This window comes from Pelodiscus sinensis, chromosome 5, assembly GCF_049634645.1.
Source record: "Pelodiscus sinensis isolate JC-2024 chromosome 5, ASM4963464v1, whole genome shotgun sequence".
Lineage (NCBI taxonomy): Eukaryota > Metazoa > Chordata > Testudines > Trionychidae > Pelodiscus > Pelodiscus sinensis.
In genome coordinates, this window is record NC_134715.1 from 59,872,454 (window position 1) to 59,898,824 (window position 26,371).

Sequence of the window (26,371 nt, forward strand, 5' to 3'; positions counted from 1 at the left end):
GAGGGTTCATGGGGGGTGCTTTTGCACACACACACCCCACGTACAGGTCTTGATTTGGTTCCATACATATTGCTTTTACTACTCTTGGTCTGTCTACACTAGATATAAACTACTTTGTGGCTTGTCCTTGGGATAAGCCTAGAGGAAATTATAAATGTATGTTCCTTGGCACAAATATTTAGGGAGTTTTCATATTAGCTATTATACAGGTATTAACTAATTGAGTTTACTAGCAACTGATTAAAGTTAAAAAAATCTAAGCCATAATGTTTAGAGACTTGATGTGATAAATTGCGATTCTACATCATTCTATCCCTGTCTTTACACATTTAAATTTTACATTTAAAAATGTTATGGCTTTAGGACAGATCTGAATTAAAAAGAGAAAATAGAGAAAAATGCATTAATTAACCTATTTATCCCAACAGTTTAGTCTGAATGTTGAAGAGAATTGAATAAGAGAATGAGGCTACACCAAATCATTGAGATACCAGAATTTATTTAATCTTAATGTCTAAATCCATAGTGAAATGGCAAGATCTATAGAAATTGGCAGTTCTACATGGTCAGATTCTGCCCTTTTGGATGTAGTTGGTTTTAGGACTTAAAGATAATCTTGTTGAAAAATGAATTGTTTGCTCCTCTTGAACAAATATTTGGTTCTAGCAATTTTAAAGTATTCATTACATAAACATGATAGACAACATAAAGGCATTTTTGAGGGAGGCAGGTGGAAAGCAGTATGAAGGGGTCAGCTGAAAATTAAAATTAGGACATGAGCTCAGGGATTCATAACAAACTTGTAAAACTGCAGGCTAAAAAAAACCAGTTGGATAATACTGTGGAAACTGAATCTGCTGATAAGTGCTGGCAAAAAAGAATTTTTATGAACAACACATAATTATTTGCCATAAAAGTTTTAAGGCAGTCAAGAGCAATCAATTATTCTGCTTGATAAAAATAAGCTCTGATAACACATCCTAATGAAATACGTTGCTTTTGCCATTTGACTGATCTATACACTTGGGAAACTCTAAGCTCTTGAGGTTATTGAAAAAGATGTGAAAATATAGGCTTGCCAGAGATATGAGGTTGGTAAAGAAACTTCAGATGAAGATATGAGGAAGATTCTAGAGGCAATAACAAGCATGAAGAATGCCAAAACTCCAGGGAGGCCTGATTCCATGCCAACTAAACCTTGAAAAGATAGTACTCATCTTTTGTATGAGAAATTTCCTCAGTTTATGAAAATTACTGTTGTATTGATCCTGAGTTTGAGAAAAAATATTAGTTTGTGGATCTTACAGGTATATGTTACTGGTGAGTCATAGTTATGACTGTCAACCACGGTTAACTCACACAATTAACTCAAATTAATTGTTATTAAAAATCACAATCATAGTTTCAATTGCACTGTTGAACAATAAATGCCAATTTAAATTTTAAATATTTTGGATGTTTTTCTACATTTTCAAATTTATTAGTTTTGGTTACAACACAGAATACTATGTGAACAGTGCTCAGTTTATATTTTATTACAAATATTTGTGCTGTAAAAAGATAAACAAAAACATATTTTTCAGTTTACCTCATACAGATACTGTAGTGCATGTCTTTACCATGAAAGCACAACTTACAAATGTAGGGTTTTTATTACATAACTGCTCTCAAAAAGAAAACAATGCAAAACTTTAAAGCCTACAAGTCCATTCAGTCCTACTTTTTGTTCAACTACATGCTAAGAGAAACAAGTTCATGTTCATGAGCGCTATGCTGCCTGTTTCTTATTTACAAAGTCACCTGAAGTGAGAACAGATGTTTGTACGGCTCTTTTGTAGCTGGCATTGCAAGGTATTTATATGCCAGATATGATAAACATTCCTATGCCTCTTCATGCTTTGGCCACCATTCCAGGGGACACTTGTTTAAAAAAAAAATCAATTAAATTTGTGATTGAACTCCTTGGGGGAGAATTGCATTCTGCCATATATTTCAGTTGATAGCCGTGTTTGAAGATGACCCAGCACATGTTGCTCATTTTAAGAATGCTTTCACTGTAAACTTTGACAAAATGCAAAGAAGGCACCAGCGTGAGGTTTCTAAAGATAGCTACAGCACTTGACCCAAGATTTAAGAATCTGACGTGCCTTCCAAAATCCTAGCAGAACAGGGAGTGGAGCATTCTTTCAGAAGCGTTAAAAGAGCAACACTCTAAGGTGGAAACTAAAGAACCGGAATCACGAAAAAGAAAATCAACATTCTGCTGGTGGTATCTGAGACTGATAATGAAAGTGAGTCAGTTCACACAGCTTTGCGCTATTATTGTCTGTCATTGTCTTCTGGAATGTTGGGTTAAGGATGAAGGGACATGAACCCCATTCGTGCATATCTTGCAATGGCAGCTATAAGAGAGCCACGTGGATGCCTGGTCTCACCTTTTAGGTGACATTGTAAATAAGAAATAGGCAGCATTATCTCCCATAAATGTAAAAAACTTGTTTGAGCCATTGGCTGAACAAAAAAGTAGGATTCAGTGGACGTAGATGCTCTAAAATTTTACTCTTTTATTTTTGAATGCAGTTATTTTTATATATAATTCTGCATTTGTAAGTTCAACTTTCATGATAAATAGATTGAACTACTACAATTCCTTTATTAAGTAAATGAAAGATACTATTCCTTTTATTTTTACAGTGCAAATATTTGTGATAAATATGTAGAATAAGCACTGTACACTTGGTATTCTGTGCTGTGATTGAAATCAATGTATTTGAAAATGTGAAAAACATTTAAAATATTTATATGAATGCTATTATTGTTTGAGAGCAAGATTAATCACAATCATGATTGATGTTTTTATTGGACAGCCCTAATATTTTGCTAAGTATAGTATTCTTAGCAAATATATTAGCCACCTGTTGGCAGTCCATTCTGCCAGTCTGCCTACATCTAGATCAAACTGTATTCAGCGAGGATGGAAAAAGATGTAAAGTCCAGTAAAATAATTCATATGCCCATATCAAAAGGATGTCCATTTTTCTTGGTACCTTTGATGTAGAAAATGATTTTTTAAAGGATTGAGTGGAAATTTGTTTATTCATCTGCCGCTTAGTTCCTCAAATGGATTCTGCCCTAGCAGAAATAGTCACACTTGAAGTGAAGAATCAATTTGTCATCTGTTAATAGCCTCTGAACTATTGGTTGGCTGTCACTGGAAATAAAGATAGTCCTGAATTCAAAGAATGATTTTTTTGTTTTAAAAAGGGTCGAAGCAGTCACTGTTATGGAAAAGTCACAGCATCAAATATATGTGGCATGTGACAAATATGATTGCTGTGCAATACTCAGAGCATTTTCTCACAGAATCCATCACACTTGAAAAAGTATGAGACTTACCTGGGTTCATAAATACTATTAAAGACAGTTCATAAATACTATTAAAGACAGAACTGACATTCATATTGAGACAAATCACAGAAATATGCCTCTGGGAAGTATAAAGAAGTTTAATTCTGTAATGTGATGCATTTCTAGCTGATGTTTTACAAGATAATTGCAATGTTGTTTTAGTTTGTTGCTTCTAGGATATCAATATGGGTGCATCATCACTCCACCCTTACCTCGAAATAAGCTATGTGATTTTGAGCTATGCAAATTGTGTAGCTTATTTTGAGTCAGTTTTGAAATAGCTTATTTCGTCAGCACCAAAGTTTGAAATAAACCGCTATTCCAAAATCTCCCTTAATCCTCATGGAACGAGGTTTACAGGGATGTCTGAATAGTGTGCCCATTATTTTGCAATAACGGGTTTGTTCAAAAGATGCGGAATAGCTATTTTGGGGTACTGGGAGTATCCCGAAATAGAGCCACAGTGTAGGCATACCCTTAGAGAGACAAGGTGGATGGGGTGACATGTGAAGTTGCCACTTCATATGACAAAGCTTGTCTCTTTCACCAGCAGAAGTTGGTCCAATGAAAAGCATTACCTCATCCACCCTGCCTCACTCATTTTTCAAGATCTGTAAGATTGTAGTAGGCCTTGCTATAAATTTTGTTGTCCACAATGTGATGTCCTGCCAAACAGATACATTTTAATGAATATATCACTATACGGTGTTTCTCTAAACAAAATTTGTATTCATATTTCTGATACTTACTGGTAATTCTAAACTTGTTAAAACTTGGACTTAATAAAATCGTACTAAACCTGATTGATGGTTTAGACTGCTGTTTATATTTATAAAATCTGACCTGTCAAGTGTGTTGGGACTTCACATTGTATCTTGTTGTTTTGCCTCCCTCTCAGTTTTCCTCCCACACCAGTATTTGAACAACCCAGCAGCATTTTTTTTTTGCAAATTAGTGTCCCAGTCAATTAAAATGTTATGTTTGGAGAGACTAATAACCAGGATTTGGTGATACAATCAAATGCTTTTATCAAACTTCATTTAACACAGCTTGTTGGTCCATATGAATTGGAAAGAATTCACATGCTATAGTCACAGATAGTGTGTGTGTGTGTGTGTGTGTGTGTGTGTGCGCGCGCGCGCACGTACGTACATATGTACGTACTTGAATGACCTAGAACCCTGGGAATTGAGCTCCAAAACCAGACTATAAATCTGTTAACTGCCAGCAGTTGGTCCTATGTAGGCTATAATATCACTTAGGGCAGTGCTTCTCAACCTTTTTTTAATAAAGTACCCCTTTAAAAAAATTACCCCCATTCTAACCCAATGCCCTCTCCCTCCTCCAGCCAGGCAACCCCATATTCTTTTATTAACACCCCGGGTCTCACCGGAGCCACCGCCGCAGCCACACGCTTCTTCCTCCAGGCGCATTCCCTCCAGGACCTGGGGCATGTGCTCAGAGCGGCAGTGAACTGTCCAGGTGCGCAGCTCCAAAACACACTTGAGCATTCCCTTGAAAGCAGGTAACTACTGTATTAGCAAGCGGGGGGAGAGCAGAGAAGGCAGAGCTGAAGCAGTCACAGAAAGTGGCATAAGCTGGGACTGAAGAGCCGCCCCTGCAACAGCTGCACCTCTGCACTTTAAATGTTGGAAGAGCCCACCAGATTCTTGCCATATTTAAGGTGTAGAGCTGCAGCGGGAGAAACCCCTTATCAACTGAGTACTTGATAGAATTTCTCAATTAGTTAGACTACTCAACTCGATAGAGTACTCAATTAGTTAATTAACCGATAATTAACATCCCTATAGAGGAGAGGCAACCCCTTTTCTTCAAGAACATTGGGACAATCCCCAACTTGAACAAATAGTATTGTAGAAGCTTTTCATGACTTCTCCATAAATCCCAGTACTTAATTGAATTCAACCTGTATTTGAAAGGAAGAGTTATCAGAATCTGGAAGTGGACCAAGAAATGTAACAAACCAAAATGTACCTGATTAACTCTTTCTTACTCTCCCCTCAAAATATATTTTGTTATAGCTCATTATTTAAGAATTGGTAATAGTTTTTGAGTGGTACGGGTGTGTGTGTGGGGGGGGGGGGGGGTATGTCTACACTACAGCACAATTTCGAATTAGCTTAATTTGAAATAGTTAATTCGAAGTAAGCTAATTCGAATTAACGCATCTACACACAAAAACTATTTCGAAATAGCGCGTTCACACTGAGTGGACCCTGAACCAAAGTTAAGGCTGGCCGGAGCCAGTGCCAGCAGGGCATCAGGTTAAGACTTAGTGTGTGGGGCTAACTGAGCCTCCATGCTTAAAGGGACCCTACTTCCATCCCGAACAGACAGTTCTCAGGGTTCCCCGCTTGCTTGTCTACCTCAATGAGGGACAGCAAAGCAGTCCTGTCTTGGAGTGCCCTGAGTGCCTGCAGACGGGACACCACAGCATTCGGCCACATGGAGCCAGAGCTGCCCCTGGGCACACTGGTGCATCTCGTGGGGTTGTTGCCATCAGCCCGGCTGCACTTGCTGCAGGCTGTCGTCTGGGGAGGTCCATCAGGGGGCTGTCAGTATCCCGGAGGCCCTGTGGGAGAGCATCCACCCCGGGGAGCCCAAGGAGCCACCCCGGTCCTCATGCCCCATTCCTCCCTCACATCCTTCTACTTACCCCTCCCTAGCCCCCCTTCCTGATGTCAAATAAAAGACACGTATGTTCAAAAATAGAAACTGGGTTTATTGAACAAAACTGTGGGGGGGGGGGTGGGAGGATTAACCTCGGGGGAGACTAGGAAAAGGAGGTGGGAGAGGAGAGGGGGAAACCTGGGAGGAGGAAGCTGGAAGGGGGAAGAAGGGCGAGGCGAAGCTCAGGGCCCAGATTTGGGGGTCTTGCCAGACCAACTTGATTTTCATGCAAACCTGCTTCTGGGTTCGCATGTGGCCCTCAGTGGCCAGGCTGGCAACTATCCTGGCATAGATGGCTGCATTCTGCCGTCTAGTGCGGAGGTCATGGACGTTGGGGGCATCCCCCCAAACCTGAATAAGGTCCATGATCTCCACCCTGGACCAGGAAGGTGCCCGCCTTCTCCAGCCCCTGACAAGCTCCTGGGAGCTGGCAGACTGCTCCTGGGGAGCTGTGGAGGTCTGGCTGCCAGTGGCTTGCTGGCTCATGTTTTGGGGCCACTGGTTTGGGGCTCCGGTGGCCACTGCTGGCTTTGGGCTGGCAGGCTTGGAGCTGGCACAGGCACTGTGGCCAGGGTCTACCCCTGGAATGTCTCTGGGGATGGGGGAGAGGAGAGTAAGTTTTCCTGCTTGTGCCCAGAGTGGCCACCAGGGCTCCCTGGGAAGAGTTGGAGCCCCCTATTTCAAATTAAGTGTCTACACAGCATTTAATTCAAAATAGCTATTTCTATTAGCATTATTCCTCATAGAATGAGGTTTACCAAAATTCAAATTAAGCGCTCTGCTATTTCGAATTAATTTTGAAATAGTGGTTTGCATGTATAGACATTATATTAAAGTTAATTCGAAATAACGGCTATTATTTCGAATTAACTTTACAGTGTAGACATACCCTGAGAGAGTGAGATTGGGTTATAGTAACTATGGGTTATAGTAACCATGACTTATTCCCTTTGGGCCAGTGTTTCTCAAAATGGGATCTGTGGACCCTTGGGGGTTCCAGTCCTGCTGATAAATTCCTCCCCCTTCTCCCAGTGCCTCCTGAACGTTAAAAGTCCAGTGGGCCTATGGTAGGCTTTCTGCCTACCCAAGTTCTGCACCTCTCCTGTGTGTGTTTGTGGCCCCGAAGTGGTGTAGGAAATAGGGATGTAATAGCATATCCAGCTAAATGATTAATCGATAAGCAGATGCTTATTGGCTAATGCAACCAGCTACATGAAACTCTCCCCTCCTTCCCGCTGGCTCTTTGAGTACATTTTTTAGCGGGTTGGCCAGCAGACTGGCTCAGTCCCAGCTTGTGCTGCGTCCTGAGAGCTAATCCCACTGCGTCTCTATATGAAAAGTACCTAGCTGCAAGCCAATCCTGTGTCAGCCTTCCTGTCCACTGGCTCCTTAGGTATTTTCAGTGCAGAGCCGCTTATTAGGTAATGGCATAATCGACAACATATTTGTTGTGTATGTGGTTCCTAGATTACCTGCAATTTAACATCCCTTGTATGGAGGTGTCTCCATGTCCTGCCCTCACTCTGAATGTTGATTCTGTGACTCCTATTAGCCAGGAACTGGACAGGGGCAGCACATAGTGACCCCCTGAACTTTCCACCTTGGAGCGCTTTTGGAAGCCTCCCAAAGTAACTTCCACGTGGCTAGAGCCCTTTTCCCAACCCTTTGCATCAGCCCAGAGCTTGCACCCAACTCTGTCCCTGAGCCCTCACCCTTCCTGCACCCGAACTCCCAAATCTCATATGCCCTCCCAGAGTCAATACCCTGCATTTCCACACCCCACATCACCTTCTTCTTGCAGCCCAACCTCCTGCCCCACCCTGGTGAAAATGAGGGATGGAGGGTGCTGGAATGAGAAGGAAGTGGCATTGGGGAAGGGAGCAGAGAAAGGGCCGAGCATAGGGACTTGGGGGGGTCCCTAAACTTTTAAAAACAAAATGGGGATCCTTGTGTTGCTAAAGTTTGAGAACCACTGCTCTAGGCTGTCTTTTTCCCATCTGTTTTAACTTCAGTTGATTTCCTGTTAAATTGAGTAAGTTAACCTGTCCCTTTGCAAATACTGATCTAGATATTGCATAAATATTTGCACACAAGTGCTGTCTTCATATTATATACATTATATATATTAACTCATATTATATTTTTATGTAAATCTTAGTATTAACCTAAACTGTAACTGCCATGGTTTCATGAGGATTTTAATGTGTATCATCCTAGTCCAAAAATGGAGGGATTAGCACTTACAAAGATATTAATTAACTCGAGTGAATGGGCAATCAGTTAGCTAGGTTAAAAAAATAGGATTCATATCCCTAATTTAGAAATAATGCATTTAGTGCACCCCAAATAGTGATTTAGAGTTAGTGATTCCTAGAGCCCTGCAAATCCACAAATATCTGGTTTACATCTGTGGATATCCACAGATGTGGATGCAGATATCTGTGGCTCATTTTTGTAGGTGCGGGCACAAAATTTTGCATCTGTGCAAAGCTCTAGTGATTCCTTCGTACCTCCCTTCCCCCTCTCTCAGATCTTTGCGGAAAACAAAATAAGCTTGTACTTCCTTCTAATGACTTAGTTATTCCTCTTATTTCAATTTATCATGTGAGAAGCTTGGTTCTTACTTCTCTATTGATAGTTAACATTACCCTTGCAACGAAAGGGAGTATGTTTTTGCCTTACCAATAGAGCATTGAATTTCTCAGAGAAAAGCATTTTGATTTCCTGTGGCAAGGACAGAGTTCAGCTAGGATAGCAGTTTCACGTCCTGCCGCAGGCAGGAATGGAAACCAGCATTTAAAAAATTTTAACCATAGATTAGAGCCTGGGTCTCGACTCATGGTCCGGGAGCCATCTGTGGCCCGAGCAGTTCGACAGTCCAGCTTGTGCACAGCTGCTGGCACGCAAGTTTCTGTTGCTCTGGGGGTAGGGTGTCTGTATTTCCCCCAAGTCCAGCTCCTACTCTGCCCCATCCTGCTGCTTCCCATCCCTGCTCCACACTGTTCCCCCCTTATCACTCCTCCCCCAAGGGATGCTGCCTCAGGAATTACCAGGGGCTTGGCATGAGGTGGCAGCAGAGGTTGGGCTCATTGCACTCATTGTGGCAGCAGTATCTGTAGGGAAGCGGAGCAGCCCATCAGCCTCTGCTCTCTTCTGCAATCTCCCAGCCTGGTCACTGTGCTTCACCCCAATGCAGGCTGGCTTGGGAGATGGCAGCGGAACAAAGCAAGCTGCCCCCCTCCCTGTGGTGTTGCTTCCATACAGCTCCCGTTGCCATAGTTGGTGCGAGAGGGTCTGACCACTGTGGCTGGCTCCAGGTTGCCCACGGCCTGACAGACTAACCGGAGTATGTCCATAGGATGGTTGGTGTGACTGCTGCGGAGCCCCCCAAAAGGCGGGGCTTGGGGTGGCTCTGCACACACTTCCCCTGGTTGCAGAGATGTGCTGGTATGACACAGAGGTAACAATAACTGGAAGCTGTGCTTTAGTCTCACCGAGATACTGGGGTGTATGGGTTAAATTGCCTGGGTGCAGAAGGCCAGGCCAGAAGATGTAAGGGGGCAGAGGAGAGCACGGGCCAGCAAGTGGGCATGGAGATTGTGTATATATGTGTGTGTGTGTGCGGGGAACATGTAGAAACCCCCTACCCACCCTGGAGCGCTGCTGGAGAGGGGTGTCTGCTGGCCAACTAGGAGGATTTGAGGGCTGGCACTGGCCCTAAGGTGAATTGAGTTTGATACCCCCTGCATTAAAGGGTAGCTTTTTTTTTATGTGAGTTGTTGAGGTTGAGGGTACAGTGCAATTCTATAAAGTATATTTACAGCATATACTTCCACAAGTCTGTAGGAGGGCAAACTCCCTGCACTCTGGGCTCATTGGATAATTTTCATGGTTACACACAAGCCCCCCTCCTTGTGGTGTTGCTTCTGTATCAGAAGCAGCAACATTGGACGGGGGGAGAGGGAGGAGAGCAGGCGGGAGCCAGTGCTCCTGGGGAGTCTGCTTTTAAACTGGCTCCTCGCGCATACCAGCACCCACCAGTCTGTCCCCTCCTCCCCCTGCACTGCGGCCTCTGTATCAGAGGCAGCAGGACAGTGAGAGGGGAGGTAGGTGGGAGCCGGTGTCCCCCCTCCCATTTATACATATAAGGGCTGAAATTTTCAGTGGTTACACATTTGTCCCTCCCCTCCCAAAAAGCGCCTTTTAACATGGTTTGTTTAAATGGTATAAGTCTTTCTGTGGGCACTTTTATATTGGTTTAAATGAAACCTGGCTTTTTTATTTAATGTACACTACTGTTAAGCTGGTAGAAGCCAGATTTAGGGCTTGTTCATGTTGTAGAGCCTTTGCTTGTATACATGTGCCTGCAGGACCCCTTAATATAGATACAGTATAAGTTGGCAGAAGAAGACCACAGTGCCATCTCCCCAAATGATATTAGCTAAGATGACGTAAACTTGCTTCTCTAAGCATAGGCGCATCTAAACTGGGGATTTTGCTGTGCTAAGAATTGATTATATGGAGTGTTTTCTTTCACTCCTAGCTGATAGCTATGCTAGCAAAATTTTGTAATATAGAGCTAGACTTAAACTGATACAAGAATGTTGGCATACACACTTAACACTGACTATAATTGAATGGATGTGAAATCATACTTTCAATTTTATCAGTACAGTTTTGTATGTTGTCAGGCTCTCTCACATTTTTATCTATTATTTTAAATCAAATAATAGAGTAGATGGAATAATTAAATCAAGATTATTTTTGTTTCTGGGTTCTCCTTTGAAATTATTTTAACTGTGTCAGAACTTGAAAGTAGGAGTATGAAGTGTACAATCTTACTGCAATCATTCAGGTATTTCCTGAGTCAATAACAATCCCAGAAACAAGGTGAGAAGAAATCTGATGCTTTGCCAGTGCCTTTGTGCAGAAAAAAGCTTCAGAGGAGTGCCGATTTAGTCTGTAACAGGAAAAATTAAAAACAATAACAAATAGTCTAGTAGTACTTAGACTAACAAAACATGTAAACTCTGAGTTTATTCCCACTGGAAACAGAAGTAAAACTGACTCTTTTTTTCTAGTTATATATACACATATTTCTAGTTAGAAAACTGAGGAAGGACCTTGTGTCTAAAGTGGGAGAGGAATGTTTTTGTATCTGAATTTTTGAAGGTTATATATGGTTCAGTCTGCCATCTTGTGGTAATTTGGTGTTTACAATTATAATGATTTTGAAAACTAGCAGAGCGAACAGATTGATAACTGTAAATTTTTTTTTGTATACGCTGTGGATTGATTTGTAAAATAATTTTCAGAAATATTATTTGTTCTTTGGAAACAATTGTGTAAAACACAATGTATCTGAATAGGGATGTTAGCAAGTAGTCGACTAGTTAACTACTTGAAAAGCATAAGCTTATTGCAGAGTTGGCCAACCAATTAGAGATGAAGAGCCAAAATAGCTGTGGGTAGAGTGCAAAGAGCAATGCATTATATATTTATTTGTATATATCTCTAGATAGATAGATATAGTACACAAAATGTAGTGATAAAAATAACATTACAGGACATTTTAGACAAAAATCAATAAAAAAAGTATCTAGTCACTTAAATTCACAGCCAGTCCATAGATCTTCAGGGAACTTGGCAAGAAATAAACATCAAATTAAAAAAAACCAACAACCTTTAATACAGTAATATTGTCTCTCTAAGCATCCCCACCATGTATTTTAAATTTAACACTACTGCCCTATTATGTCCTGTAAGGTTTTTTAAATTAAACCGAACTGAAAAGTAAATTAGCACAATTTTGAAGTGCCGGTTTCACTCCAGCTTGTTGATCTCTGGTATGTGTCATACCTCGGTGTTTTCGTACCTTCGGTGGTCTGAACTGTCAGTGTCAGCGTCGTCTGGTCAGGGTCGTCCTGGCGCGCTCCTGACAGGACCTCTACTCCGTTGATAAACTTTCGGCTGCGTGCGTAACAATCGGTACACCCTTTATCTAGAGTGTTAGACCCCGTGCACTTGGGTCAACACAGGAGATCTCTGAGAGGCCTCGGAAACGACAGATGCAGGCAAGGTTTGAAATCAATCGAGCAGGTTTATTGTCAAATGCGACACTCTACCAGTTGGTAACAGAGATCAGTACAATGTTACACCACTGGGCACTATGGCCCGCGTTGACAAGGTACCAACACCAGGCAGGCTTATTGCCATATAACAGATATTAACAGCTGTTAGTCAAAGTTAAGCTACTGTGCGTTCTGTAAGTTCAGGCAATGACACCTGCCGTTCAGACGCCTAGTGCGCCCCCCTCCCACCCAAGGTTGGCCGGAGAGCACCCTCTGCGGTGTCCTTTTATAGACAGGTACAAACAACTTACATCATTTCTTTACTTACCAGGTTACCACCCTCTGTTGCTAGTTACCACCCCTTACCTTATGGAAGGGGGGCTTACTTGCTATCCTTCATGCTGTCAATCTCGACACGGTCCTGAACCTAGGTCGGTATGTGCATTAGTTTTTAGGGAGTCGTTGTACCAAGACATTTCTTATTAAGATGTTCCATTACTCCTCTTTGGCTTACAGTCTGTACCCTGTGCCTCCCTGTGTCCTGCCATGCTCTACCTAACTTACACAATTACACAGTTATCAGTATGGCCTCTTTTTTGGCTCCTGTTACTGAACCAAAGTCTTGCTTACTAGATTTGCTTAGCCTGGCAAACAATAGCCTTTGAATTGTCTTTAAAGAAACACAGAGTAAACCAGGAACGTACTGATTTTTTCCCCCCCTGGAATTTAAATATGACATCTGTGTTGGCTGCCTTATTTTGCATCCATGAAGACTTTGAGTTTAAGGTGCTTCAGCCTCCCCGCTATAACCCAATCTCCTTCCTCTTCCCCAGAACCAGACACCCCCAGCCCTTCCCCCCAACCCAATACCTGGGTCCCGGAGCCGCCACTGCCACATGCTTCTCCCTCTAGGCACTTGGGCACATCCGCAGAGCAGCTGGCTGTGAGCAGTCTAGGCACGTGGCTCAGAACAAGTCGCATTTTCTTAACCAAAGAGCCGCATGCGGCTCAGCCACCCCTGGCTTATTAGGTAGTCAAGTGGAGTATTGACTGCTTGCTTCCCTTCCCCCTCACCTTGATTCCCAGTTACTCTTATCACATTTAAAATGCAGAACCGCAGCATGGGTGGCTCTCTGAGCCAGCACTGTTCAGTCTCGGCTCGAGCCGGTTTCTGGAGCTACCCTGCTGTGGCTCTGCAGAGCGGCTCTTATCGACTAATCCTGTAGTTAGTACAAATTGTATTGACTACACGATTAGCCAGATTACTGCAATTTAACATCCTTATATCTGAGTTCAGTAGCAGCTTAATGTCAATCATATAGGGATTTTTTCCAATTGTTCTGCTCAAATGTTCATAAATATATGCTGTATTTGCATAATATATATTTGAAGGACAAAAGAAAGCAGTTTTATTGATTGTGTCCTTAATATATTGGCAGTTATATATGGAATATCAAAACTCAAAGGTTTTGATATTCATTGTTTACATTGTTTTATAAAATGTCTTTTAGAACTTCAGTACAGGTTGAACCTCTGTTAATCAGGACTCCCTGGTCCAGCAGCACCCATGGTCCAGCAGGACCAGAGAGTCCTGTAGGAAGGCCGGCGGCTCGGGTCCCCGCATCTGGGCTGCATGGTACACCGTAGCTGGGATGCTAGGTACAACCTGGGCCTGGTGTGTTGGAAGTGAGGAGGGTGGCTGGTCTGGCAAAATCCCTTATCTAGGACTGGTCAGGTCCTGAGGGTGCCGGATCAGGGAGATCCAACTCAGAGTTTGTGGAGCTCCTATGCCTTTGTGAATACTGTAAAAAGGCTGCTATACAAATGTTTAAAAAGGATTTTTTAGACACAACTCCCGGATAAAAAGATGTATTAATGGACACTTACAGGGAAGTACTTGAAGTTTTTACTTCCTCCTTCTCTGCACAACACAAATTAGAGTTGTACCATTTTCAGAGTTAAGTGGAAAAATACATGAGGTAGCGGCTGGCTCTCACAATGCTCTTAATTTCCCAGTCAGACAGGAAAATTGATTGCATTTATAAGAAATAAGTTGGTTGAAATAATATTTTTGGGGACCAGCTTCTGTGATGGAAGGGACAAACTTTTGAGCCTTACAGTTGTTCAGGTCTGGGAACCAGAGTGACTGAGTTATATACAAGTTGAGCAAAGTGTTTAAATGTAAAGTTGTTGCAGGCGAGAAGGAAATGGGAGAGTTGGTGAGGTGATGAGGATGGCTTTTTGAATGTTGTATGTTGTAGGTGTTGGAGGCAGTCAGTGATGAAGTCATAGGAAGGATGCTGTTGCAGCGTTTGTGGAGGAGGTTGGTAGATGAAGTTGGCTCTGTGTGATGAGTAGGATTGCCAGCTTTTTAATTGCAGAAAATTGAATACCCTTGCTCTGTCTCTACTCTGAAGCCCCAGCCCCGCTTCCCCCCCCCCTTTCCCCCCTCCCCGTTGTCACTCTTCAATCCTCTCTCTCTTTCATCAGGCCATAGGAGGTGGAAAGGACTCCAGCTGGAGGATACAGGCTCTGAGGTGGGGCCAGGAATGAGTTGAGAGTTCAGGAGGGGGCTCTGGGATGTGTGTGTGTGGGGAGGTGAGGGCTGTGGGTAAGGGTCTGGGCCCTGGGATGGGTTTAGGAATGAGGGGTTTGGGGATCAGGAGGGAGCTCTGGGCTGTGGCTGAGAGTTTGGAGTGTGGGATGGGGCTCAAAGCTAGGGTAGTGGGTTGGAGTGTGGGTGGTGGGATGGGGCTGGAGATGAGGGGTTTAGGGTGCAGCATGGGTCCCAGGTCTGAGGCAGGAAGATGGAGGTGTAGGCTCTGGGTTGGAGTTAGGGTATCGGAAGGGGTTTAGACCTGGGGAAGAGTGTTGGGCTGTGGGCTATGGCCAGCACTTACCTCAGGCAGCTTCTGGAAGTGGCCGCCATGTCTGGCTCCTAGCTGGAGGGCAGCCAAGGGGCTCTGCATGCTGCTGTCCACAGGTGCTGCCCCTATAGTTTTAATTGACTTGAGGTTCCAGACATGCCAGCCACTTCTGGGAAAAGTGAGGAGTGAAGACAGGCAGGAAGTCCATCCACCGGACTTTTAGCTGCCTAGTCAGTAGTGCTGACTGGAGCTGGTAGTTTGAATTCAAGGACTGTATTGCTATCCTCTTGTTGGTGATGTGATGTTCGATGAGGATTTTATAGTTAACTTTTTTCTAAAATTTTAAACTTATAACTGTTTTTCTCCTGTTAGCATTGCAGTGTTCTGAACCACGCACAAGTGTGCAGAGTATGTATTAGTAACAGAAATGAATTCTGTCTCATGTCTACTGCATCTTTCCATAAATCAGAACAGAGCTTGACAGGTTGAGAGAATATTGTGATAAGCTTTTTTTTTTTTTGCTTTTGTACTTGTTTTTCTGTTGAATGCCAGGGGGAGCTCTTTCCTATTAGCAGTTTTGTTCTCTTGAAAGACGTGGTTTGTAGAATGGGTTACAGCTGTGTTGCAAGGAATTGGTCATGAAGTGGTGTTAAATAAAGCATCAGATGAAATTGCGGTGCAATAGTTTTTGTTTTCATAGGATTCTGCTGCATGGGGGGGGGGGGTACTGATTATTTCAGTGCTGCTTGTTTTTCAGATTCCAAATACACAATTTTCAGACTCTTGATTATTGGCTGTTTCCACATTTTTCTCCCGTTGTTCCAGCCAGCAGCCATCATTACATTGCCATTATAAGTATTACTTCTGCACCATCAGGTATAGATTTGAGAGGAAAAAACTTTCCAGTCCAAATTGAAAAATCAGAAGAATTGACCACTAAGCCCCATCTGTTTACTTGTAAAGTGGGCAAATTTGCAGTAGGAATTGCAGACACAAAGCTTTGGAACAGGGGCCCCTCCATGCTGTATATTCCACAAGGTTAGGTTCACGCTTAAGCTATGGTATTTTTCAGTTCTTTCAGTAATCTATCAACCTGCAATTTTTTATTCAGATATATATACAATATGAAAGCCTCTTAATGGGCCCTTGTTTTTGTGTGTGAATTTTTACTCTTGGATCTGTTTTAATCTCTTCTTATACTCCAAGTATCTTTTAGAATTGGTAGGCATTAGTGTTATAAATATAAATTTACTCTTTAAAATCCTGTACTTAGTGTTGTTTTTTCTTCTTTTGGAAATGAACTACCAGCCAGCCAGTAAGTATTAACAGTTCTGAATTTGATTTGTTGAATACACAAGTAAAATTCTGCTTTTAAGGATATGTCTACACTGGAAAGATTTGGTGATTAAAGTACAGGCAGTCCCCGGGTTACATGGATCCGACTTACATCGGATCCCTACTTACAAACGGGGTGAGGCAACCCCGCACTAGCTGCTTCCCCCCAGCAGACCAGGGAGATGCGAAGCTAGTGCCCCCCACAGCAGACCAGGGAGACGCGGAGTGGCTTTTCTCGTCAGACACCTCAGTTTGAGAATAAAGGACTGAGGGAAGTGAGGTGTGGAAGAATAAAACTGAGCTCTGGAGAAATGTTTGGCTAGAGTTTCCCCTACAATATGTACCAGTTCCGACTTACATACAATTCGACTTAAGAACAAACCTACAGTCCCTATCTTGTACGTAACCCGGGGACTGCCTGTACTGTTGTCATTCATAAGTTGCCAAATCATGTTTGTACTGCACCCTTTGTCGACATACCATGGCCAAATTATTCACTTCCCTGTTGACAGAATGGGCAAAGCAATGTAGATAAACATCTCAGTCCCTGGCATTATCTCCAGGCACTAAAGATTGTGGGAATACACAACATATACGTTTTGGGAATGTAAAAACATTCTTTTAGCCACCTCTTTGCTTCCCTGCCTTCCTGAGGCTTCTGGCTTACTTTCACACCTCTTGAATGACAGTTCTTGCTGAAACTCTGTCATGGATCCCAGACTTCTCTCCCATGTTGTGCTCAATGTGGTTGGGACATCATGCGTTGCAGCATAGCTACTTATGCACTTAATAACAGAGGACAAAGACTTTGATACTGATGACAGTGTGAGTGACAGGGACAGCAGTGAAATGGCATTGCATTGGGCTGTCACCGAACAGCTCTGCACAGTACAGCAGTGTTGCTTTTGGGCTAGAGAAACCAGCAAGGAGTGGTGGGATTTCATTGTCGTGCAGGTGAGGGATGAAGACTAGTGACTGCAGAACTTTTGGAAGCATAAAGCAACCTTCCTGGAGCTGTGTGCTGAGCTGGCCCCTGAACTGTGATGCAAGGATACTCAAATGAGAGCTGCTTTCTTAGTAGAGAAGCGTGTTGTTATTGCTTAGTGGAAGTGGGCGACTCCTGATTGGTACCATTCAGTTGCAAATCAGTTTGGAATGGGGAAGCCTACCTTTGGGGGCGGTACTTATGCAAATGTGTAGGGCAGTAAATCACATTTTGCTGCATAGGACTGGGACTCTAGGATAGGTGAATGCCATAGTGGCTGGCTTTGATGACATGGGCTTTCCAAATTGATGGAACATTCAATGGCACACATTCCAATTATAGCACCAACTCACCTTGTGTCAGAGTACATCAATCAGAAGAGGTATGTCTTCATGGTGCTTCAGGTGCTTGTGGATCACTGTGGATATCTCAGACATAAATTCAAGATGGTCTAGAAAGGTGCATTATGCACACATCTTCAGGAACACTGGCCTGTACAGAAAGCTGCAGGCTGGGACTTGTTTCCAGACCAGAAAATTACAGTGGGATATATACTGCCCACAGCTGTCCTAGCTAATGCAACTTACCTTTTACAGCCCTGACTCATGAAGCCTTGCATGGGGCATCTGGATAGCAATAGGTAGCTGTTCAACAACAGGCGAAGCCATTGCCATATGGTTGCTGAATGTGCCTTTGGCAGATTGGACTTTTTGAGGATCATATCCCCAAGGTTGTAGCCACATACTCTTGCTACATAATTTATGAGTAAGGGTGAATCGTTTGTCCATGGGTGGAACAATGAGACACAGCCCCAAAACACAGATTTTGAACAGACAGACACTTGTGCTGACAGAGGAGCCCATAACATGGCCATCAATATCAGAGAGGCTCTGAGGAACCAGTTTGACAATGAGGGATGTTGACATTCTGTGTTTGGGTTGCTTCCCTGCCTCATTCCACTGCTCATCCTGAGGGATATTTTAGGATTCCATAGGGGAAAGAACAATTGTTGTGGGTTGTGTCACACAAAATAAACTTATGGAAAACTGCATCACATTTATCTTTATTGAGGTCTTTGAATCAGGGTGCTTGGTGGTAAGGGATGGTAAGAGTTATTGGAAAACCTCCCAGTGGTGTTAACATCCAGCTGTCTGAGTCGTAGCTGCTTTGACAGAGAGTGGAGTATGCTGTAAAAATGAGCGTATGGCTGTAGAGAGGGTTATTGGATAAAGAATTTTGCTTGTGCAGCCATGGAGTCTGATGTTTGGGTGTAAAGAGATGGTTTTTGTGAAAAGAGTTCTGTATTTCTGACAGGAAGGCTTTGGTTCTGTTTGCTCTGCATTTTGATAAAACTCTTCAGCATCTTATTTTGGTCTTCCATGAGCTTTAGCATACGTTCATTGGCTTCTGTTCTTACTTGTATGTCCGTAGCTCTTCTTTGCTCCCTTTTTTCTGTTTGAAGTGTTGACTGCTGCAACACATCCTTGACCCGATCCTCTTTTGTCCTCTGAGGTTTTTTTCCCTTAGTTGATGGATTCTGTCTGCAGGGCCTGACTTCTCAAGGTCTGCCCTGGAAAAGTAATCATTAACAACAGAGTGCCTGTACTATTCCTGATAAAGATTATAACATTTCCACTGACATGCACATCTCTGAATAAAACAAGACTACTTTTCTTGGTACTGTACAGGCAAACACAGATCTTTCCAGATAATCTGCTCATGAAGAGTTTTAAAGTTGGGGAGAAAGGAGGGCTAAGGGTCAGGCCTGGGTCCCTATGAAAGTACAGTCTGTGCTTGTGCAGCAGTTGTACATGGAAACAATTTGTAATAATCCTCCACTTATGCACAGTCAGTTATTACTTTGGCTGTCATCTCTGCTGAATGTTAACAGGCAAATTTGGGCTTAGCTTCTGGATGTGAGCAGTGGGTGCCCCCTCTTATGCAGCTAAACTTCTTGGTTCCAGCAGCACAGATTGAGGAATAGTTTGGGAGAGTGTCATGGTTTGGGAGAGTTAAATCATGGTGATGGGGAAATGGCAGCCCTGCCCTGGAATCTCTGTGAGAAAATTAGTTAGTACATCAGGAAAAGCTTTGACACAGTCTTCCCAGCAAGATTCTATTGATATCTTTGTACATCATGCTCTGTTTTGGACATAATACAGACCCAGGGAGGGCTTAGCCAGTTCCCCAGAAATACACTCTCTAGTTGCCCTGCACCTCCATCTCCCCCTGCTGTAAGAGCAACTTCCCGTGCCACTATCTGCCCCCTTGGTTCCCCACTGCAGTACACAGACCTGTTCCTTTCCCTGCCTGCACAGTAGCTTACCCTGCATCTCTTCGCTTGCTTCATGCTCCACATCCAGTTGCTAAACCATGGGACTTGAGAACAATTCCTTACTGCCTGGTGAACAGATTGTCACTGGATTGAGCCCCAGCCCCACCTCTTCGTCGACTTCCATCTCTTCATCAATAACTTCTGCCTCTGGGTTAACTCCTGTTTCTGACTGTGCAATAGGAAGTATCCATACTCTCCATAGGTGCGGACAAGGGGTTCCTACCCAGGATTGCATTCAGTTCTTTATTTTTTAAAAAGGCATGTTTTGGGTACAGCACCACACCGGCTGTTACCCTCCTTCACCTTGTGGTATGCCTCCTGTAGTTCCTTTATTTTGGCTCTGCATTGTAGGGTGTCTTGATCACACACCACACAAAGGGCTCGAGAAATGTGATTGTACATATCCCAGTTCCCATGGGTCACTTGTGGTTCTGATTGCACTAGTTCTTCTCCCCACACACTGATAATATTCAAAAGCTCTGCGTGCTCCAAGCAGGAGAGTGTCTTTCTCTGAGAAGATGCCATGAGAACCACTAAACAATGACCCAGACAGCAGAAATGGATTTCAAAGTTCCAGGGTTTACAGGTGGGAGGGGCACATCTATTAACCTGTTTACATGGCTGCAGAGCAGCAGAGTTCAAAGTTCTGGCCAAAGCGGCTAATCGGGCAATCAGTTCAACAAAAAACATACAGTAGTACGTACTGCATGACTGTCAACAGTACAGGAGTCCCCCAACTTGCAACTGCCCGAGTTCCGACCCCCCTGCACTTATAACAATTTTGTAAATGCAGAAGGGGCCGAAAACCCCTTCCTTACGTCCTTGGCCCACCTTTACGACGGCCCGCATTTACGACAGTTCTCCACGAACCAATTGCATCGCAAGTCAGGGGCCTCCTGTAAAAGGAGGGGAGCAGACCAAAGTTCCTCATGGAACTTGAAGTATTTTGTTACTGAAACTGTGGGCTTGTTGCTATTTTTGTCATGTTGGAATGTGAATGGTCTCTGGGTTTTGTTTCCAAAATGAGTTTTTGGCAACAAAATTTGCCAGTGCAGGCAAGGCTTAACTGGTATCTACTAAAACAAAATCTTAATTTTAATCTATTGTAGTGACTTTAGTATAGGTCTTGACTTTGACCTTTAGTTAAAATAGAATTGTAGGACTACCTCAGAATTCTATGGATAGATTTTTTTTCCAGACATAATTTATTATGACAAATCCTGTCAGCACATCATTTTAATGTTAGTTTCTATGAAGAGCTTGGGACAGGGGAGGAGAAATTGGTGGTCAAACATCCATTCTTAATCTCATGGACCGCTCAGCAGCATTTCACGGTGAAGTCCTGCTGATCCCACTTGAGAGAGGTGGCAGAGGTCCTGATGCTTGAGTCCTACCCAAAGAACAGTAATGGAAAACTGGACCTGTAGCACTAGATTGATGTGTCACTATGTGAACTGAGAAGATGACTTGGCTCAAGAGCTAGCAGTATATAGATGAGACAGCTCTACTTATTCAGCATGATGATACTGCTCCAATAAAGATGGTTAATTGCTTGGCTGAGATCCATCTTATAGATGGAGAGCAGGTAGTAAAAGCTCACCCAAGGCACGTCGGAGATTATTCAGGGGGCAGAGAGAGATCCCTCTGGTTGACCTCTGACTCTAACCTATATTGGTGAATGATGATCTGGCCTCAGTGATACGCTTCCATCAACTCCCATCAGGAGTGTAGCAATGCAGTATAGCTAGGAATGAAGCCGTCATCGTGTAGTAAAATCATCTGCTACGCAATGCTGCAGCATATCACCTCAACAACATGGGCTACTGTGAGCATATCAAACCTGTTCTATCTCTGCGCTGGCTTCCCATAAAATGTTGAATTAAGTTTAAGGTTCAGTGCTTATCTTAAAATTGGCCAGCATATCTGAAAGATGACCTAAAACTTTGGGATGAAGACTGTGATAAATAGCTGTGCTCCTTAGGCACAATGGAACTGGTTACCATAAGGGCAAAAGGTAGTCTTTTGTAGGAAACATACCTTTCTCAGGGTAGTCCAGGACTGAAACAAGCTCCCACAGGAACTAAGGACCATTACTAATCTTTGCTATCCAAAACTTTCCACTTAAAGTGCAAGGCATACTACTTCAACCCCAGAATCTCAAAAATAAATATCCACATGTACATTAATTAAAAAAACAACAACTCAAAACCAAAAAGCTCCCGTCAAACATTACACTGTACTTGTGGTTTTTCCCTTAGAGAGAATATGAACCATCTGTGATAGACAATGTTAGTGATGTTGCTTAATACATATCAGGAAGACGTTTGGATCCAACAGTGATGGGGAGGCACAAGAATCTTTATAGAATAGCAGGCTGAAGAGCAACTCCTAGGAGCTAGTGTAAATGCTGCTATAGTTCTATGGCTTACTCATGATACCATCTACATGTTTTGTTAGTCTATAAAGTGCTACCAGACCATTTGTTTTTTTTTTCTGTACAGACTAACTTGGCTACCCCTTGAAGTGTATGAATCTTATCAGGTTTCTTCAGCCCATTATCTCTTCCTTTTCATAATTATTTTTCTCTGTAGCAATGTACCCACTGTTTCACATGAGTACTTATTTAGCTCCAGTGTCACGTTCATACTAATTTAGCTCCAGTGTCCAATTTTTGTTATACGTTGTTTGCACAATTATGGTTTAAACAAATATGGTACTGTAATACCTGTATATGCCTTTGAGTTTTTACTTATACTTGCCTTTTGCTTTTCACCTCCATGTCTAAAAATAGAGAAAATTCTACCTCTCCAACATTCTGAAGTCATTCACCAAGACTTTATTCATCCTTGGCATGAATTCCATATATTTCTGTAGAAAACTAATGCCTCTTCATGTTGCAATCCACTTACAACAACACACTTTCCCATGCCCACACATAACATGTTCACAGCTTGTTGTTTAATATAGTCCTTCGCAATGTACTCACTGCGTATGTGATTTCGATGTTGACTGATTCTCAACTGTCTGATTTAGAGAGGAAAACTTACTTTCACACTTTTCTGTGTCTGATGTGTCTTCCTTGACCTGAAGCAGCAAGCTTCTGTTAAGGGTTTCTTAAGAAGAGCAGATAAGCAGTTGTCCCCTATGACTAATGTGCCATTTAAAAAGTGGACAATTGCAACATATCAAACCCTCTTCCATAGTTAAATAGTGCTGACAGTACCATGGAATGAGCAAACTCAGTAGAAGATTTTGGGGAGCTCTGTAAAGGTGGTAACATTTTTAATGCCATATGTTAATATGAGAAGCATAATAAATGTTTTCTATTTGTTTGCAGGATTTGGAGATAGTGTATTCCTATTTACATGGAATGGAAGCCTTGTCTAATCTGAGGGAGCACCAACTCAGGTATGGTATTTTAATGTTAATACTATGCTACTTACATGCAGAGAAGCATCCGTTAATGGTGAATTAGAAGATATGTATTATTTACTTAGATATCATGGTGATAAATATCTTACTATTAGTAATAATACTTGATTTCTTTTATCTTATGAACATGGCAGTAATAATGCAGATTTTTAATTTACTTATCGGTGTGATGAACTCTACAGCCAGCTCTTAAAACTAGAGTAACAAACTTTTGTAGAAGATGGGTTGCCAGATTTTTCACTGCTCATGTATTTTACTTAAAAATAAATTCAGTTTATATTAGGGATGTAAAATAGTAGTTGAGCAGTTGACTACCCAATAAACCTAGTTGAGTGAACTACTTGCATTTCCTCTCCCTTCCCCAGCTGCCTCCCTATCTTAAAAGCCAGTTCCCTCCAGCCTTGTCTCAGCAGTGTGGGGGGTGGGGGAGGACAGATGGACAGGGGAGGCAGAGGCACAGCAGGGAGCTTGGCATGAGGGAGGACTAATTCAGTCCCTGCTAGCGCTGGGTTTCCTGCTGTGTCTCTGTCTTTGAAATGTAGCAAGAGCTGCGGGCCTCTCTTGTTACATTTCAAAGGCAGAGACACAGTGGAGGGACACCAAGTGCCCCCCCCCCCTATTGACTAATCGAGTAGGTGATGGAAATTCCATCAACTACTTGATAAGCTGATGAGTCAAAATTTAACCTCCCTAGTGTATGTGCAATTTCAGTGAATAATTTTTGATTAAGTACTACCAGAAATTTTGGCTTTTATTAGAGACAGAGCTGGCAGTACCAACTATAGCTAAGGTTGTCTGATGTTTTCCATTTGAAGATCCTGTTGTCAGTTGGCTAGTGTTACCAAACTTTAAACTGTTTAAGATGAAATTTTCCACGCTTGAAAAAGATGCCTCAGGTTGATTTGTTTTTTAATATTTCAGCCAAAATGTGTCAACTGCTCTGAGAGAAGTTGAGGAAAAATAAACTGTTTTCTCCTAATGTTACACTCTTACAGCTGCGTTAGGAAGATCTTGCAAGCCCATATTTTTGAGAGAGGACTTGAAATTGTGTGAGATTTGCCCTGTTTTCAAAGGAGTACAATTTGCTGTCTCTATGAAAATCTACTCAAATTTGACTAACTTATTTCTCTGATAATTGTTGTTTGTATGTCATTATTACTGGCTTGTTAGAGAATGTCAGCAAAGTTTTCTGAACGTTGTCTCCGCTGAGTGTGCTCCATCTGAACCAGACCTCTGTTTTAACCATACTGAGTGTGTTCCAATGTGTCTGGACAGAGGTTTTCATGTGGTTGATTCTGGCTGTAGGGTAGCCAACTTTCTGATTCCAGAAAACTGAACACCCTTGCCTTGCTCATCAGCCTCCCTGCTGCTCCCATCCTTTCTCATATGCTCACTTTCACTGCAAACAGGCATATTTATTGCTGTGATGGATGTTTTACTAAATGTGTTACAGGATATTAGAACTGGCAGCAAAATAGTACAAAAAAAGTGTAATTTTTAAAACAATGAAATGTCATAGATTCTTTCCCTCTTTTTCCCATTTTACGTAACCAGTTATTGTGAATGTTGTGTATGGAAATAGGACCTCATGCTATCACAGCTGCAGTGGTCTATTATCCCCTCTAATGGTAGGTTCCTCCATTTTACGATAGGCACAGACCCACTACAGCTTACAGTCCTACCGTTTGGCCTGGCCACTGTCCCCAGAGTATTTACCAAGGCTTCGTCTACACTGCCTCATTTTTGTGGAAGAGGCAATGCAATTGAAGCGCTCATTAGCAACTTTTTCTTGCACTTTATTTGCATATTCTTTTCCAGTGCTTTTTGCGGAAGAGGTTTTTGTGCAAAAAAAGCAGTGTAGACGGGTTCGTTTTGCTCAAAAAACCCCTTCTGCTCAAGAACCCTCATTCCTCAAAAATGAGGTTTACAGGTTCTTCTTCAAGTGGTTGCTCATGTCCATTCGAATTAGGTGTGCGCACCGCGTGCACCGTGTTTTCCGGAGCGTTTTCCCTAGCGGTACCTGTAGCGCCGGTAGGGTGCCCCCTGGAGTGCCGCCGTCATGGCGGGGCACAAGTACCCCTGCCGGCGTTCCCCCACCTCAGTTCCTTCTTACCGCCCGTGATCGTCGTTGGAGCGTGTCTCTTAGATCAGTTAATGGTTCCTGTTTCTCTTAGTTCTAAATACTTCAGTTAGATAGTTAGTGTCTCGTAGTTTTTCTTCTCCCCCTTCGTGGGTAAGGAATGCCAGGGCCACACGGCTTTAAGGTGTGCGCTGTCTCGCAAAGTTCATGCCTAAAAGAGACCCTCACGACAGTTGTCTGAAGTGTCTGGGTTAGGGCCATCTTACAGATGCCTGTAAAATCTGCAAGTCATTTAAGCCGCGCACTAAGGGTGTGTCTAGACTACATGCCTCCTTCGACGGAGGCATGTAGATTAGCCAGATCGGAAGAGGGAAATGAAGCCGCGATTAAAATAATCGCGGCTTCATTTAAATTTAAATGGCTGCCCCGATCTGCCGATCAGCTGTTTGTCGGCAGATCGGGGGAGTCTGGACGCGATGCCCCGACAAAGAAGCCTTTCTTCATCGACACAGGTAAACCTGGTTTCACGAGGCTTACCTGTGTCGATGAAGAAAGGCTTCTTTGTCGGGGCATCGCGTCCAGACTCCCCCGATCTGCCGACAAACAGCTGATCGGCAGATCGGGGCAGCCATTTAAATTTAAATGAAGCCGCGATTATTTTAATCGCGGCTTCATTTCCCTCTTCCGATCTGGCTAATCTACATGCCTCCGTCGAAGGAGGCATGTAGTCTAGACACACCCTAAGAGGGAGAGAGAGACTCGTCTAAAACTTCTCATGGAGGCGGCTTTACAGCCAGCACTGGCTGGGCACTCTGTGGTGAGCAGTGCACCGGCATCCACGCGAGATGCTCCATCTCGGGACCGGGCCTCGACGTCGAGGGCCCGGCACCGGTCTCACTCTCTATCACCGAAGAGGTCGATAACGTCTCGTGATAGGTCTCCGAGCCGGAAGTCCAAGTCAAGCCTACACCGCGATGCCGAGTCTCTGGTGCGCACATCCTCATTCACCACAGTGCGGCGTAAGCAAGCGGGACGTCCATCCAGTCCAGGGGAACTACCCTCGCACCGCCCCTCCACACTGGACACCTTTGAGGTGGCGCATGACCTTATTAGCCTCACTACCTCACCCCGTCGTCGGTTGAGGCGGAGGGGTCGAGGTTGCCTACG

The 26,371-nt window shown here is 43.1% G+C and overlaps 1 protein-coding gene across 10 annotated transcripts in view; it reads left to right on the forward strand.

The window, feature by feature from the left end:
• The window catches only part of RAPGEF2 (Rap guanine nucleotide exchange factor 2), a 303,062-nt gene that overhangs the window by 69,966 nt on the left and 206,725 nt on the right, over positions 1-26,371 (forward strand). For all 10 annotated transcript variants that reach the window (XM_075930136.1, XM_075930126.1, XM_075930135.1 and 7 more), the window contains exon 2: positions 23,030-23,100. In XM_075930136.1, coding sequence (XP_075786251.1) covers positions 23,030-23,100 — 71 coding nt within the window. The remainder of the gene's footprint in view (positions 1-23,029; positions 23,101-26,371) is intronic.